This window comes from Papilio polytes, unplaced genomic scaffold, assembly GCF_000836215.1.
Source record: "Papilio polytes unplaced genomic scaffold, Ppol_1.0 DF823923.1, whole genome shotgun sequence".
Classification (NCBI taxonomy): domain Eukaryota; kingdom Metazoa; phylum Arthropoda; class Insecta; order Lepidoptera; family Papilionidae; genus Papilio; species Papilio polytes.
Genome location: NW_013525281.1, coordinates 3,090,211 through 3,107,246, shown reverse-complemented (window position 1 = coordinate 3,107,246; position 17,036 = coordinate 3,090,211). Strand labels below are relative to the sequence as shown.

General features: G+C 34.0%; 2 protein-coding genes across 2 annotated transcripts; one reads left to right on the top strand and one right to left on the bottom strand.

Moving 5' to 3' along the window:
- Nucleotides 1–1,174: 1,174 nt before the first annotated feature.
- LOC106102231 lies at nucleotides 1,175–1,960 on the bottom strand. Its single transcript, XM_013281653.1, has 2 exons — nucleotides 1,691–1,960; nucleotides 1,175–1,365 (listed from the first exon to the last, which is right to left on the bottom strand). The coding sequence occupies exons 1-2, from the start codon at nucleotides 1,884–1,886 to the stop codon at nucleotides 1,193–1,195; spliced, it is 369 nt and encodes a 122-aa protein (XP_013137107.1). The 5' UTR covers nucleotides 1,887–1,960; the 3' UTR covers nucleotides 1,175–1,192.
- A 1,536-nt stretch (nucleotides 1,961–3,496) lies between these two features.
- LOC106102516 (growth arrest-specific protein 1-like) lies at nucleotides 3,497–16,631 on the top strand. The gene is made up of 3 exons (XM_013282026.1): nucleotides 3,497–3,836; nucleotides 12,866–13,099; nucleotides 15,862–16,631. Exons 2-3 carry the CDS (start codon nucleotides 12,869–12,871, stop codon nucleotides 16,327–16,329), a joined length of 699 nt encoding a protein of 232 aa, XP_013137480.1. The 5' UTR covers nucleotides 3,497–3,836; nucleotides 12,866–12,868; the 3' UTR covers nucleotides 16,330–16,631.
- The last annotated feature ends 405 nt before the right edge of the window (nucleotides 16,632–17,036 follow it).

Sequence of the window (17,036 nt, the reverse complement as noted above, 5' to 3'; positions counted from 1 at the left end):
ATACAACCATGACATTATCGGATGAAGACCTCATAGCGCTAGCGTCCGGTACTCTCAATCCTCAAACCGCATTCTTAAAGGGCAAACTGAAAATAGCTGGCAACTTAATGCTCGCTCAGAAACTTGGTCCCCTTTTAAAATCTGGCTCTAAACTATAAAATCTACAAGGGCTATGTTCATATATTTGCATTCAACACACAATAGGTTTAAGGTAAATATATAGTTTGATCAGGAATATAAGAAATATTTGCAGACAAATAAAGAACTAATTCCTTATTGTATACTACAAAGTGTTGTAATTAAGAAATTAATAAAGGCGCTCCCAGGTTGGGATTTTTATATTCTTGTTTATGCTATACTTGTGGTTATTATTTATAATGGTGTGGTATCACTAAAACATCATAGTTCAGTCCAAATTGCATTAAGTGTATTAAAAAGTGTTACTAATTGTTATCTAAATAAATCAATTGTAATGTTTTTAATGATTCCTTTAAGCGACAATTTTGTGAGTTTATAATTTGCCTAATTTGATTATAAAGTGATGTTTGCAATTGGGTGGTGACAATATATACAAAACAATCTTGACATTCTGTTGATATTAAATAAAATGAATCCTAAAATTACATTGTATTGATAAGTATTGTAATTTTTCTTGAAATTTGCATTTATATTAATAAAATTGTTATTTATGTTGGTAATATATTGTTTTTTTAATTTTCGTTTCAGCATATCATTGTTATGAAAATTTTTGATTTATAACATTCTTTATATTAAGAGAAAATTATTCCTAGATTTTTAAATGATGAATTGAAATGCATGTACTTGTTACAATGAGTTTGTACTGCTAAAACATTCAGAAAAACATGTGATAAAAATATATCCCACTTTAGATTTTTTTTTGATTTGACAGAAACAGATTATGAATGTCTTTGTAGTTCAAACTCAAAGTTACAAAAAATATTTTATACCGTTCATTCCATATTAAATTTGTAGAGGTTGGGGATAAATAGTTTGTTTTATAATAATGTTGTTTTATTTAATTTATTCTTCTTCCCTCTCCTTATCCTTAAGATGTTTCCCATTGGGCCGCCTGATCAGCCCAATGGATACTTTTTTTACCATAGGGTCAATTGCCAATTAGGACCATCTTAAAACACCTCATAAACTTAATCTATCATATCAAAATATTGTTTTATTTGATTATAGGTAATATTTTTCCTTGTAATAATAATTGTGCTTCCTTCACTTCAGTCTCCCAAGACATTTTCATCGGAGGCTGCATACTTAGGTCTATAAATTTAGTTGCCTGAACTTCAGGAATTTCTTTAGTGTTTACTGCCACACCTATTATACAACAATATGTTCCTGTAGATATAATGTGACTATAAGTATGAATAAATTTAAAAAATTACTATGGAATCTTTCCATAATGTAATTTTGTACCATATTTACTACATTATTGACTGGCAATGACTATAATGTTAGTTGAACTATCTTACAATTGTTCAATTATGCTACAAATACTAAGAACATATTTGTAACATGCCAGCAAGCAGCTTATGTGTTTTTATAAGAGTAGGAACAAAGATCGGCGAGAACACAGGTTCTTTGATGCCGATGGACATCCATAAAATACAGCGTTGCCGTTTTTAAAGAAAATATTATAAATAAAGTGCTACTTTTTACTTAACTTTGCATAAACTCTTTGTATCCACGGCTCCATCAGCTGATTCACATTTTGTTATTTTGACTTTCCCAAAGTTATCTGAGATTATTAGTATATCATTTCCAATGGTTTCTTCGATAGTTCCTTGTAGCCACACGTCAAGCGGTATTGGTTTATTAATTAAGTCTTTACTAAAATATTTTGTGGGATTTACAGCCATAATATTGAAATTTACAAATATCTACAATCTATAAATGTAGTAATAAATCCCAAACTTTTGACACAAAGATTGGAGGGAGGAAACAGGAAGTGGAACCAGTAATAACAGTTTCGTTCGCAAACCTTTTCTTTGATCTGACATTTGTTGTCGGCAAAATTAAATGTGAGTGAAATTAAACATAAAAGTTTAGTTTCTTTTGGTTTTAATAAAGTTCAATTCATGTTTAAGACTTTTACGCTAATATACACTACATTGTATTATTTTTACAGTTCGAAGTGGTAAAGTACGCAAACGAGGATTTATTTTGTTCTGTACTTTTGACAGTTCAAGGTCATTATAAATCCGCAAAGGTCATATGGCACCCCGCAATTTTGTGAACCTACATTGTAGGTCCTACAATGTCTGTTGAATACCAGAGTAATACGTATTATCTACGCCATGGTTTGAGATAATTTATAAGTTAAGATAAAAGTACTTTCTTTGAAATTTGGGGAGAATTGAACTTTGAAGGATTGAACTTGCTTAATCTTATAAAACTCATAAGTTTTTCTGTCTTTACGACTACGCATTTTGATTGTAAGATAGTTACAGAACTAGTGAAATACTCAAAAACATCGCTTGTATTATTAAAATTTACTTGTTTCGAAATCCAAATTCCTTTTTAAAATTGAAAATACCGCAGTTATTATTTCAACGGTATATAATTTTGGTAACGTAATAATGTATAATGTCATAAAACACCGCCAGCCGGCCGTGAGCGGTTGCCGAGAGCGAGAGCATGAAATCACTACGGCTCCCGCGTAACAACTCAATCAACGCAACTTTTAGATAAAGTTTTTTTATTGTACAATAGGTACTTAAAGCCCGGCCGCGCTCCACAAAAAATATACGTCGGACTCGAGATCTACATAATTATGTTCTCAGAATTTGTTATAGAAAAGATAATGTCTATATCTATCTATACTAGTCATTTTGAATGTATATGTAATACAAAAAACTTAAAAAAATACAAAAACTATGTTTACGCTTTATTATAATAGAAGTATAGATTTGACATATTTTAATGCTTAGTATTTATTAGGTCTGATACAGGAGTAACATTGGATCCATTTTATTCATTTCACGCAGACGAAGTCCGAGCAACAGCTAGATATAAAAAACCATCGATATTAAGAGCATTGCCACAAACAATTTTATTAATGCATAGTAAAATATGTAATAGAAGATGATCACAATATACTTTCCATAATGCAAGGTTAGATTTCTCTCGCGCTCTCTCAAAGTATTATTACATTGCAGTTATTTCAGAGAAAACAAACTTTACACTATCATGTATCTCTATATAGTTGTCTCTACAAACAGTGATTTTGTAATTCCGTACTTGATAAGGATTTTGAAAAAGTTTGTTTTTATTTTAATCGTAATGTAGTAATTTATTTTGATTTAGATCTCTCGTCCCGAGAACAATCTCCATTCGGTGCGTCCGGACTCCGGACCGGTTGTTGAACGCTAAAACAAAAACAAAATCACCGACAAGTCTATTACGCGGGGCTCTGATTATGCCAGACTCCACATTGCATCGGTTGGGCGTACGGTCGGCAAGAAAAGAAGACATCCGAGCTGTCATCTCGACGAGGGAAGTAGTGTGTGTATTGTGTTGCACACCGTACACACTACACAACTCAATTTTACTCAATCGTAAGCGCGCGCGCGGCTGAAACGCACGTCTTTTATGCGTTTCTCTGTTCCGTAATAACGAGGCAAAATTCAAAACAAAACTAGTGTATACTGTAAACAAAACTTGTTGAATACTTTTGTATCGTGATGGTTATTTTATTACATTGATACAGTGATGACTTAGTGTGTTTTATAAGAACTTGTTAATACAAAAAATAACTTTCCAATGAACACAACAAGCCATGTGACCACAGAGAGAGCGGACCAGTAAAAGTACGTAGATTTATCTTATTTTTAACTTAATATTAACTAATATCTGTAAAGTTGATTTAAGTAAGTTACATTAGTGGTAACTTAACTTTGTTACGTTGCATTAAAAACGCGGTTTTCGTGTTATAGAAGGCAACTTTAAACTAATTAGTACTAAGTTTAAAGTTTACTGGAATCGATAATATTTAAGTCAAACTTTTAAAACACTTATAAACTGTTTCGACTGTAATAACAGTGAACGAAGAATAGCTGAATTAACTTAACCGTGGGTTTTTACTGTATACAAATACAATTTCATCTCTCTCATTTCGTTGAAAATAAAGTAAAACATTGTTAACTAAACTTTACAGTAGTGCTTCTAGTGGATAATCTAAGAACATAAGATTGATCTAGTCAGACTGATGCAGTCGACTGAGTAGAGAAAACTACGTAGGTTTTTTTCTAAGCAGTCGACTAGCTTTTAATAGTTGACTGACTTGAAAAACATGAATTGATAAAGAATAAAATTTAAATTAAAAAAGTGTAAACCGTTTATTAATAAAACAAGATTTTTTACAAGTAAATCTTATTTAGAGTAACCGAGAATCGGCTTTTTCAAATCTAATTAGCTTTAGATGTATTTAAAAAAGCAAAACACAAAAAAGTAATACTTCAGTTGAAATCATAGGCGTCACTGGGAGGCTACCCTCCCAGAGAAGGGCAACTGTTTCTCTAGATATCGACAAATTAAAAACACATATAAAACCTACTTCGAATAAAATGAATAGCTGCCCCCATCCCTAGACGTCGTCTATAGCTGACATTTTAATTACTGTTACGTTACTTTTCATATAGTTTTCTTCTAGACTGCATAAATTCGTTATTGCAATGTTGCGAATTATTCATAGGATCGTGCATAGAAATTGTTACATTGATTAAGACGGTAATACAGTATTGTGTACGCTTTAACGTGTCCTTAACTGTTGCGAAGACGTGCTTAGAAATAATGAGACTGGCTGTTAACTGTCTGACGTAAATATATCGCCGGCCATTATACTTGAGACGTTAAATGCATCTTAAGATTACGATCGCTTACTTCCACTACTAATGAATATTTCTTTCGTGACATGTAAAGTACAACTTTGTGTTTCGACGTACGCAGAACTGGTTACAATGCAAGAATAATTTTAACAACCACTTAGGTTATCTCTAATATATCTTAGTAACAAAAAGGTTGTAAAAGTGTTTCGCGGTTAAAACAGTTTTGAGGTTTGAGCAGTAGTATTATTATTTTTCAAAGAAAGACTGGATGTTTTGATATAAAAGGAGACTACATGTGGCAGAAATGAGAATGTTAAGATGGATGTGTGGGGTAACACGAATGGGTAAGATACGAAATGAGTATATTAGAGGATGTTTTAGAGTTTCCCAGTGGTAAAGAAGGTAAGGAGTAAAATGTTAGTATGGTATGGGCATGTTACAAGGAGAACGTTAGTTATGAGTGTCGAAGAGTACATCGGTAGAGATAGACCTACAAAGAGATGGATGGATTGCGTGAAAGGTGACATGATCAAAAAGGGAGTGACGACTGAGATGACGTAAGATAGAGTTATGTGGAGGACCAACAAGCCGACCCTACGGAAGTAGGATAAGGAGGATGCTGATGTTGATGAGACTGGATGTTTTGGTGATGTTTGTCGCATGTATATTTGCAACGACCTATAGATCCTTGCACGTAATATCTATAAACTGTAGTCATAGACGACAAATGATTAATTACATCACGCCGCCCATAGTAATGTTGTTATTCTCACTTTGTAACCACTTCTAGTGACGTAGAAACCATAGTTGCAGACGGTTATAGAATAACAAATCAGATACAGATAGATAAATTACGTCAGATTCTATTTGCAAGAGTAACGTTTGAAATTATTTTAAAATTGTACTCACGATGATATAAAATACTCGTTTCTTGTACTTATTAGTCTCAATAGTGGTCTCATTCAAATAGGATTTCTCAATGAATTATAAAGACAAGAAAACAGTCTATTCCTCCCGTAAAGGAAAGCAAAACATTCTGCATTTCCCTTAGTAGTGTGTTTTTTGTAGGTATACGTCTTGGACACGAGGGATTATTATCAGGACCTTATACTTTGAGGGTTCTGCTCGTTTGACTTTAGCATCATAACTTTTGTATCTAGTTGAAGTAATGTATTTTGATAAAGATACAAAGCAGCCTAAATGAACACGGTCTAAATAAAGATGAAGAACTATTTCGAGACAGCTATTTTAAAATAGATCCACTCGAAACGGCTGTCTTCGTTTTACTAAGAATTGTAACTGAAATTAGCATAATTTTCCGCTCAGTAATCGTTTTGCGAAACTCAAGTTTCGGTTGTCACAAAAAACTTTACAAGGAATAGTTTTTTCCTCTTGTCTTTACAATTTACACGGCTCCTATTCTTTAGTTTACGAAATTATGTAGTTTGGAATATTTAGTTCAGTGTCCGTGTGTGCCGGATTAAAGTTGAAATGTATTTTTTATTGATATAGTCTTGGATAAATAATCAATTTATTGCATTGAAAGATGTTTTAAATCAAGGATTATGAGCGTATTTTATGGGGTGGCATAATAATGGCAATTCCTTTGTTAAACTTTTATGAGCAGTTTACGGAGGGTGCCGCCGAAATTGATCGTGATGCCTAAATCCGTGCATGTTTTGATTTCGGTCACGCGTTCGAGTTACTGCTTTCCTGTTTTGTACATTTGGCTTTTGAGAAATTTTGACATCACGATTATAGTTTAGAGTCAATATGCAAATAATTTAACAATATAATACACGTAGTACACGCACATTACAGTTTGCAAGTGCGACAAAATAGATTGTAGAGCCCAGTCAGTCAGAAGCATTTTTTTAAACTCAACTAATTATGTCTAGCCTAGTAATTATGACGGAGATTTATTTAAGAACTGTAACAAAACTAAAAAAAACGTAACTTTCAAAGAAAAAAAAAAACATGCTACGTTTATTGAGAATGTTTGAGAAGTGTGGCATCTGCGTACCATGTGTCAAAATTTGTCTCCCCAAATCTTTTCTTGATGCATGATCGTTGCTTTTTGTTGGAATCATGTGTTTCGAAACCACTTCACATAATGTCATTAGATTTAAAAATAAAATGAAAAAAAGTAAAATGATCTATCTCGTTATTTAGGAAAAAATTGAAGTAGAAGAGTTGTGTCGAAAACATTTTAGCGAATTGACACTTTTTAAATACATTATTTATTTCGTAGGACGTTAATATGAATCTTGTTAAATAGCTACACTCATGTTTGTAAAATAAATAAAAAAAAAGAAATAAGGCTATGACTATTGTTGATTGTTTAATTTGAGAAGTTTAAAGAGCTGTTTGAATTGGCTCAGATGTCAGATTTTAAATCACATCGTCACTTGAGCATTAAAAAAACACAAGCACTCGAAGGAATCCGAGACACATGGGAAGTTTAAAATTCTTCGCAGTTACCCGCATGAGTTTTTGTTTAAAAATCTTGAAGTGTGGTCAATTGCTCAAGTGAGATACGTCGTACGTGCACTGAATGTCAGATGGTGATGTTACAATGTTGTAAAGCTGAATAAATCTTAGTACACTGTGGCATATAAATCGATATATTTTGCAAATTACCAAATTGTCGAGTGTTGTTACACGTTATTATTGAGTAGCTGTTGCTAGCGACTTCGTCTGCGTGAAACTAAAAAGTAATAAAAATCATAGCCTATGTTATAACGTAGCTTTTTAATGGTGAAAGAATTTTTGAAATCAGCCTATTAATTTTTGAGTTATTTCAATACATAAAAAATACAAATCGTTCCAGTTATAACATTAGTACAGATGAATAACCTGAAAATTATTCCCACCTTAAATATTTGCTTTAAACGAGATACATATCTTTGAAATGTAGATCTAAATTGTTCTTTAAATCCAAAATGTCTTTATATCCGAAAAATGAAGCTTTTACTATTTTCTTTGGACAATTTTGTTTTTTTTTTAGTTTTTTTTTAAATTTGAGTCAAGGTACTTGTAAACAATCTTTATTTAGTCAAAATTCAAATGTAACTATCATAATTAAAGTGATAATAGACTCTATGGCGTGGTTTGTTTAAATGAATAAGAGCACGAAGACAATAAAATCCGGTGTCCTGTTCCGATGCACTGGTTCCCTGAAGTTAGGCGACATTCCACTGTCACGGCCAACGTATTTATGTCGCTCTATTATTACTCAGAAATGCAGAACGGCTTGCAGTAACTTTTTATTTATTGCACAACGTACGAGCACTTAATTAAACTTTTGTTCTATTTTCAAATTTAAATCTGTTCCATAATTCGAATTACTCGAAAAAAAGAAAAGATCGAAACACTTTTTTAATCTTTTATTTTTACTCTTTAATCTATGATTTACAAAAAGTACTTAATATAATTCTATGTTGACAGTTGCAATACTGCGAATAGCTAGTGTGTTATAGTAGCTAGTATCGGATTTCTTATATGGAAAGTAGATTACTAGGAAGTGTAATCAGTTGAAGAAACGTTGATAGACTCATCATAACGGGTGCACTTGAGCATGTCATTTGCAACTCACATATTCTCACGACTCTGTATTACTGAGTATGCTGGTCTGATAAAGTTCTAATGAGTGATACAAAGTTTTTTTTGCTTTCTCCCGCGAATCCGTCCGCGTGAAATTAAAAAGTGTGTAGCCTATATTTTCTTCCAGACTATCTTTTACATCTGTACCTTTTAAAGATCATTCAACTGTTAAGGATATAAACTCCAACAAACATCCATCCATCCATCTTAACTTTCGCATTTATAATATGATTTAATAATACTCTTTTAACGTTACTTTTATAGTACCTACGTCAAAAACACAAGAAGGAAGGTAAGGGTGGTATTAAGAGCATCCAAAACCGTCGTACATGTAAGTGAGAAAGATGTGTCAGAATATGGTTAAATGGTCCCTCGTCGTCTCTTCCTACCTTTCTAGATTACGGTGTTATGTTATTGTTGTACCTTCATTACATCTTAAACAGATTACAATAATTTTACTGCTAACATAGTTACACGTGCCTTAGTTTCGCTTAAAGAGTCAACTAAGTTATTCTCGATAATTATAAAGGTAGAATTTCATTTAAAAAAAAAACGATAAATCAAAGATAGTGTCTTAAACGTAATAAGAGCCGTACCCAGTCCCTTACCCCTTTCTAGTAGATATTGGCAAGGTCCATAGTCTTTATGTGGTCACTAGAGTGTCTCTTCATTGCATTTGAAAAAATAAACAGTAATCAATGTTTCGTATAGATTTTTACAGCTCTATAGTTACGTAACACTTCAGTATGTAATTAGGTTGAACATTATCGTGGTGGAAGTAGGCTAGCTGGCTGGTAATGGCCGTCTTATCACTGCAGATAAGGTTATCGCGATCGCTTGTTTTCGTGTAATGAAAGCGACCCGGGGTTGCGTAACATAACTAAATTGTCTGCAAATAGTACATTCATCAATTTTGATATATTGCTATGATATAATTTAGTAATTAATATCAGTATAATTAGTAATCAGTTCATTGAGAAATTATAGAATAAATAAAATTAATTTACTTACATATAAAGTATATTTTAATTGTAAATACATTCTTATTTAAATAACACTACCTGTTCCCGTGCGACTTCATCCGCATAAAATTAAGAAAATTTTATTTTATTGTTTACATGTACCAAATTATCAATTGCAAATGTCAAAGTGACATAACATGATGACAACCTTGTTTCCTTGATGTTGGCAGCTACTTATGGTCTCTTTCCCACATTAGGGTTTTTTATCCAAAATTTTACCCCCTAAGTTTAGTGGCGTTAAAATGTATAGCCTAAAGCGTGTCGTAAGTGTAGGGCTTTTTATTAAAAAAAGAATTATTCAAAAATATGCTGTGATTGCTGACATGTTAGGCAACAAAGAAGTGTGTGTTTACGCTTTATTATAATAGTATAGATAAATTATGCCGTAACACACATAAATTTACAAAGTCCAGAACATTATCACTAACAGCCGCTAGCTTAGCTGTACGATCTGCCAGCTCGTTTCCCTTTACACCATCAGCTGGAACTCATTGCAGCCTCACGTCTGAACCACTATTCAGCAAGGTATAAATAGCATTTAGGACATCATAGGCTATCGTTAGTCCTCTGTAACCAGAGACGTACTTTATAGGATAATCTAATGCGTACTTTTAAAGTAATAAAAGCGTTGCTTACTTCTTTCTCGAGTCTCTATATTTCGCCACGACAATCTGTCTGGGGTTGTTGGGTCAGACAATTGTGTAATCATTTTTATAGTCGCGTATTATAGTTACGAGTTATATCGGTTAATTACAAACGTAGACGCAATCTCTTCGCCGACCGCCGTGTGATACCGTGACCTAATTGAATTAAAGCGAAACACCGGCTGACAGATAACAGACGCCAACCGAAATAACGCTACAGACGTCACGGTTAACAGATAAATGTATCTAGATCTGCTAAAATTAACACCTGTACAAAATAGGGTTGTAACGGAAGACCTCTTCCGAACATGTCTCTGTTTTTGAACAGTTGGATGACAATCTATTTTTATATTTCTGTAGCAGAAGCCTTCGGTTAATATTGTCCGTTAATAAGTAAAAATATTGAATTATGCAATAAGAATAGAGTTGATCTGTCAATCCTTCAGGGGCTATTGTGTCAAAAGAAATCAGAATAAGTGTTATTCCAAGTATTGTCATGAATATCGTCCAGTTAAAAACATTGAAAAACAGCAAGTAATCGTGCAAACCTACGTTCTGCTACCTGATATTGACACTATGGTAATTATTTGTACAAGCAATTCTCGCTTAACGACACGCAATAAGTTAGCTGAGCAGGCGCATGTTTTGTTTGCGCTACTTGTTAGAGCTACTGGGCATCGTTACGTTTCTTCCAAAACTAGCCGTGTTAATGCAATTTTATATTTATTTTTTTCTAACTCAAGGCTATAATAACAAGTAGTATGTGCTTTGGATTGGTACATATTGCTCCCACCTACCCTGAGATATAATCGAGGGTCTTGATTCGATGGCTTAACAAGCTTACAATTAACTTCACATGCCTTAAAAGCAGGTACTAAGTATCTGCCTTTTTTATAGTAGTTAATTTCTTTGCTGTTAGCGACCCGATAACTAGAGAATAATAAAAAATATGAAACAACTTCGTTACAGCGTATTTGTTTCACAAAAGTAAGAAGCGACATCTATAGAGGAAAAAAAGATCTTTTATTTAGATTGTAACTTACAATTTAATATTTCTGTTATAACGTATATTTTTTACGAGATGTCGACTATGTGTAAGCAATTACTGACGCTTTTCACACTAGTCCGCTAACCGCTCGTCGGGCTGTAAAATTGTCACAGCGATGGCTTTCTCGAATTTCAATGTAATTCTCTGTTGCCGACGATGTCTAATTTCGAACTATTGTATGAAGTTCATTTTCGTGTCACGATTTCACGGGCAGTCTTTTAGATCTTTATCTATCCTGCTCTAGTTTCGGATTATCGCTCTGTCCCCATGTGGAGACAAATGAGCATAAAAAGCTTCATCCGTCCCACCCTTTGCGACGAGGGAACGGTTGTAACTTATTTTATTTCGTAACGGTTCCATCTGTCACCTTATTGGTGATAGTGGGACTAAGAGGTGGGATGGATGAAACTTTTTATTCTCACGTGGGGACAGAGCGGGGTGACGGTTAGGTATACTCCCTAGTTTCTATAGAAGCACGGTAAATACTTTGAAAAATAAGTTTGTTTTCTATGCTATGAAATTGTATACTTATCATCGATGGAATATCTTTGTACTTTTTTAAAGATTGTCCAGTATAAAATGTGGTATCGTAGGTGATTTAATTAAATATAATATGCATGCTGTATGTTTAGTTATGTTTTTCTTATTTTATTAGACTTTATTATAAAGAAATAAAGATTAATTTAGCTTAACACAGTCTTATTGTTATTGTAATGTAGCAGTTGAAGTGTTCACTGTGAGTTGGACATCTTAAGTTGTCACTTGTTTTCTTTTACCATCCGTGACTCTCAGCCGGCCGTCGACCCTTGTCATACGTGTGCAGGGTTGCCAACTGAATACAATATAAAAATATTATTTATTTTATTATGTTCTACTACTGAGAGTCTTTCGCTCTTTTCTTTGTAGTTTCAAAGATTACTGATGTAGTTTTATTTTTTGTTCAATAACATAGGGTTATCAATGCTCTTAAAGCCTTAAAAAATCGAATACGCTACATATTAGTTTTAAAACATTATTAATGGAAAAACTAAAGCTAAAAAATTAACAGAAGTTTTAATTGAAATGTTCGAAAATCGCATATAAACAGGTGAACAAAACAAATTTTTAACGCTGTTTTAAAAAAAGTAAATTATTATATTTTACAAACTAGCTACCCTATTAGAAGGTGTAAGTTGGTAGCCGATAGCGAGTGGACGTGAGATGATTCTGTTTGTTTACGGAGCGGGCGGGACTTCCGAGAAGGGGCACACAGCCCGGATTACCTACTTATCGTGCGCGGAACACTAGCTGTTTGCATATGAAGCATTCTGTTTCTAAACAACTAGTTACTTCATTGCTTATCATCCTAAAGATTTAAAATTTAGATGATCGAAATATGGTAATAGATGAATTTGTTCTGATACGAATAGACAGGAACAATTTGCTTGTCTAAAGCACTCTTGAAGGGCTAAATATTGCGCTCTGTTACATTGTCTTAAGTTATCGCGATTCTTGCGAATCCTACGAATTGTATATGATAAATATTAAATCTACATGCCACACTGATGCAGTTAAAGGTGTACATGTGTTGCCAAACTGTTTTTCTTGTCACCTATAGACCGTAAATGATCAAGTTTTACATAGTTTTAAATTTAAAATAGCAGTATGGTATATACAAGTTGTGTGTGACACGTATTTTATTGCATTTTGTTGCAGGTGATGTGGGCTGTTGCCACGTTGCTCGCGGTCTACACGCTGCGGGCTACGGCCATCTCTTGTACGGAGGCGCGCACCCGCTGCGCTTACCGCACCGGCTGTGGCTTCGCTCTCAACAACTACATGTATCTATGTGGTGATGTACTCTCGGAGCCGACCAGCGTCTGCCCCAAGCCCTGCGAACACGCGCTCATTGCTCTAACAACAGCTGAAGAGGGCAAGGAGCTTATGAACGTAAGTAATACACTATTAACGAATTTAAAAAAAATTAACAACAGTGTAAAAGGCTATGATACTCTGGGGAAGTAGACTAATCGAATAAAACTGCACTCGTCAGAATCAGTTCAGTCATTGAGGATAAATGCGGGCGCAGTACACACATCCTACAAACACGCAAACATAAAAGCACAATTTCAATAAAGCAATGTTATCGTGAGTATCTAATAATCATAATTAGCAAATACATGCGATTTCTGCAAACAAACATAAAAATAAAAATCTAATAGGATTAAGCTATTAGAGTCAAGGCTACATCTTGTTTCTAAGCACACAATAATCGATGTGAATATAAATTCATACAATCGTATTCTCACAAGCTGGAACAATCAAAGGTCATGCTTGTCACAATAAATTTTCACGACCACTTGTTTATGAGTGCATCCTTTTCAATTGAGATGCATGTCCAGTTTTATTGGAGCTTTTTTGTCAACATTTTCCCATACTAGTGGATACGATAAAGGGTGTCGCGATACGATGGTATGTCGTAGTACGCAGACGCTGTGTAATAAAATCTAATTTAGACGTCAGATTTGTCGGACGCGATGCAACGCCATCAAGGGTCTCGGTTGATGACCCCGTTAGCTGTCCCTCATACAATTCTCACGAGTTAATTTGACTAAACTCTTTGATAGGATAAATTGAAATGTCAAGTCGTTCACGTAATAAAAAGTTACTCCCTTTAAGTAACAAAAGTGCTTTCACTATTACTAGACAAAAACATATCGTTATCTCTGTTATGCACTTTCAAAACAACAGAGATGCTGTATTTTTGTACGTGTTTTGGCAGTAGAAACTCCGGTGTACTTGTAATAATCGCAGTTGAATCAACAAAACAAATGAACGTACAATTCGGACCTCCCTTGGAGCATTGCTGCAGCTGTTTTCTGAATTTGGTATCCACGAGACTGCTTATTAATATCCCATATACTAGTAAATTGTACGAAAGATGTTAACTTAAAGTAGTAAAACCAGTAATCATTCTACTTATTCAAGTAAGCACTTATAGAATTTTCAATCCATTTGTGTGAAATAGTAGTAAAACTCGTATTTATCAACAGAACCTAATAACAACTATGATAATATAATTATAAAAGTTTTGGTGTATGGATGGATGTTTGTTGTAATTTGTAGCCTGAACGACTGAACAGATTTCAATGAAATTTTTCATAGATGTAGAGTATAATCAGAGAAAACACATGGCTATTAAACTTTTGTTTTTAATTCCACGCGAAAACTGTAATAGTTTAGTAATTGTTAAAATTTAATTTTTTTATCTTCAAAAACTTAACTTTAATAATTTGAATCAGCCATTGCAGTTACATAATACAATACAATTCTTTAGATAATTCAGTTTGGGTGCGGTCAAGCGTCTAATTATGCCGTTGTAACGGTGTGATTATTGTGGCTCTGTGGTCGGGTACGGTGTAACGAAAGGCCGGTAACTCAGCCTTGAGGTTTGACGTCTTGATCGGGACCTACCGCAGTGCTCGCCCGAGCAGGTGTCGCGGTTTCCACAAAAAATACGTAAGAGACAAGCTCAGAACGCTCTGCCCTCTTTATTTTCTTATCGAGTAAGACCTAGATATTATACGCAGGGAGTAAATTGCTTTTAAAAACTAGTCTCACTAGTAATTATAAAGTTTTTCTTCAATAGCTTACTGCTTGTTTTATGTTTTAAAAGATCAGTAATCCATTTTAGTCTACTGTTGCTAAAAATATTACAAAAATATATAGCTTAGGTTAGTAGTTATTTGAACAAAGAAAGGTTGAAATTGATTGAATATTTTGGTAACTAGTTTAATAATAATTAATTTTATTACTTAATTTTCGGTTTCATTCAAAAGTTTGACTAATAACATATTGAAAAAAAAATAATTAACTTATCTATTCTGAACTTATCCCATTTGGATTGTTTATTTGTACTAAAACTGTTATAATTGACGCATATAAAATACGTGAACTTAATTCCAGAGATATCCAAACGTGATTTTATTATACATAATTTGTTTTGATAGCGGCCGGAATGTTTCTGGAGCCGTAAAATAGTTTTACGAACAAGAAACTATATAACACGCCACGCTCGCACCGGATTTATAGTTTTTCCCCCAAAAGTTTATAATAATGTAGGATGTAAAATTTTTTGATAAAGTTGTGTGTGTGCTAGCATTTAACAACATTTTTAAAATAGTGCCCATATTCGTGAACATTAAATATTCAAAATGTATGGCACGCAATAAAAAAAATTGTGCATTTATAAAGATCTACTTGTCTCATGGACACGTTATTCATAAGTTATCCTTTTTAGGTTTCTTTATGATGAGGGTTAGAATGTCTGCGAAATTTTAACAAGGAATACATTTCAGGTTCACACAATAATGCTCTTTGCAAGATTGTAACAGTATTGCCAACTAAATAGAATAAATTAATTTAATTGACTAACTAAATATTATTAAACTAGTTTTCGTGTTTCATTCCAAAATGAACTTGGTACGTATCTTATGTGTGATTCCACACTATGTTCTATATCTGTGCCAAATTTCATCGAGATCCGTTCAGTAGTTTAGGCTGCAAACTGTAACAAACATCCATCCATCTAAACTTTTGCATTTATAACACCGGTAAAACGTAATAAGTAAGATTATCCTTATTAAAGAACTCTATCAAATACGAAAAAAATCGTATCAATAGATAAAGTAATAATATTTTGTTTGTTACAGTGTCAATGTGAGGATGAATATTGTGAAGAAGCCAAGCAGAGGATTGAAGTGTGCCGGTCTCAGGTGGTGAAGGGCGCGGCAAACGCGACATCCTCCTGCCGACTCTCGCAGATGATCTGCCTCGCCGACGCACAATGCTCCACTGCGCTTAGCTACTACCGACAACTCTGCCGCTCCATGTACCGCGGCAGGAAATGCTCCAACCGATGCCTCAATTCAATCAAAATACTAAAAAAGCAAGAGAAAGCGGCAGCACTAACCGAATGCAGATGCGACGGCGATGAGGACTTTGATTGTCCGAGAATGCAGAGTAATCTCGCCAGATTATGCTTTCACAAACATCAAAAGAACCACACCAGTACACATAAGAAAGCATCTCACGAAATGTATCCATCAATAGCTACTTCTATACAATTCTCGACCTTCTTAGTGCTCATTTGTTTGTTCTATTGTTTTAGCAACGCGTGATCGATTCTAACAAGGTCTACCTCATTCTAGTTTATAAAGACAATCCATCAAAGTACAACGTATTTTGTAAAAATGTACAGATCAGTATTGTAAGTTAAATTATGCGTAGTTATATTTAAGCGAGGAACAACAAGGGCGTGTAAATGGATTGAGTGTGCGAGTTGTTTGTTTTGAGTGGCAAAGTTTTTTCCAATACGAGAATATTCTGTTTGTTTATGAAGTTTTACGAGGTAGTCAATCAAAAGTTTGTCAACGGCAGAATTTACATTTATACTATCACATAAACTGTGTGAAATAAAAAAGCATTAATCAATTCTTGGTAGAGTTAACATATACAATTGAGTATCTAATCTGTCTATATGTACATAATTACGTCGGCATTTAAAACATTTGTGCCGGGTCTAGTCTAAGTGTCACAGTCTGGGATGGCGATAATGAGAACTCTACGTTATGCGCGTGGCGACACGTGGGCGAATATGTATGTATGTCTAAATGCGTGCGCGTTAATACAGATATCGAGATAGAGCGGTGCTGCAGCCGCCCACGGGCCCACGGGCGCGCTATAAATATGGCCGCGCCGGTGGTCCGGTGACAAATGTTGAATTGGTCGCCTGGCGTTACGGCGCCTAGCTTATTAATTCATCTAGATTCTTCCGAAAATCCACGGTAAACTGTATGTAGACATAATTCCATCCCTCTTTTTTTTT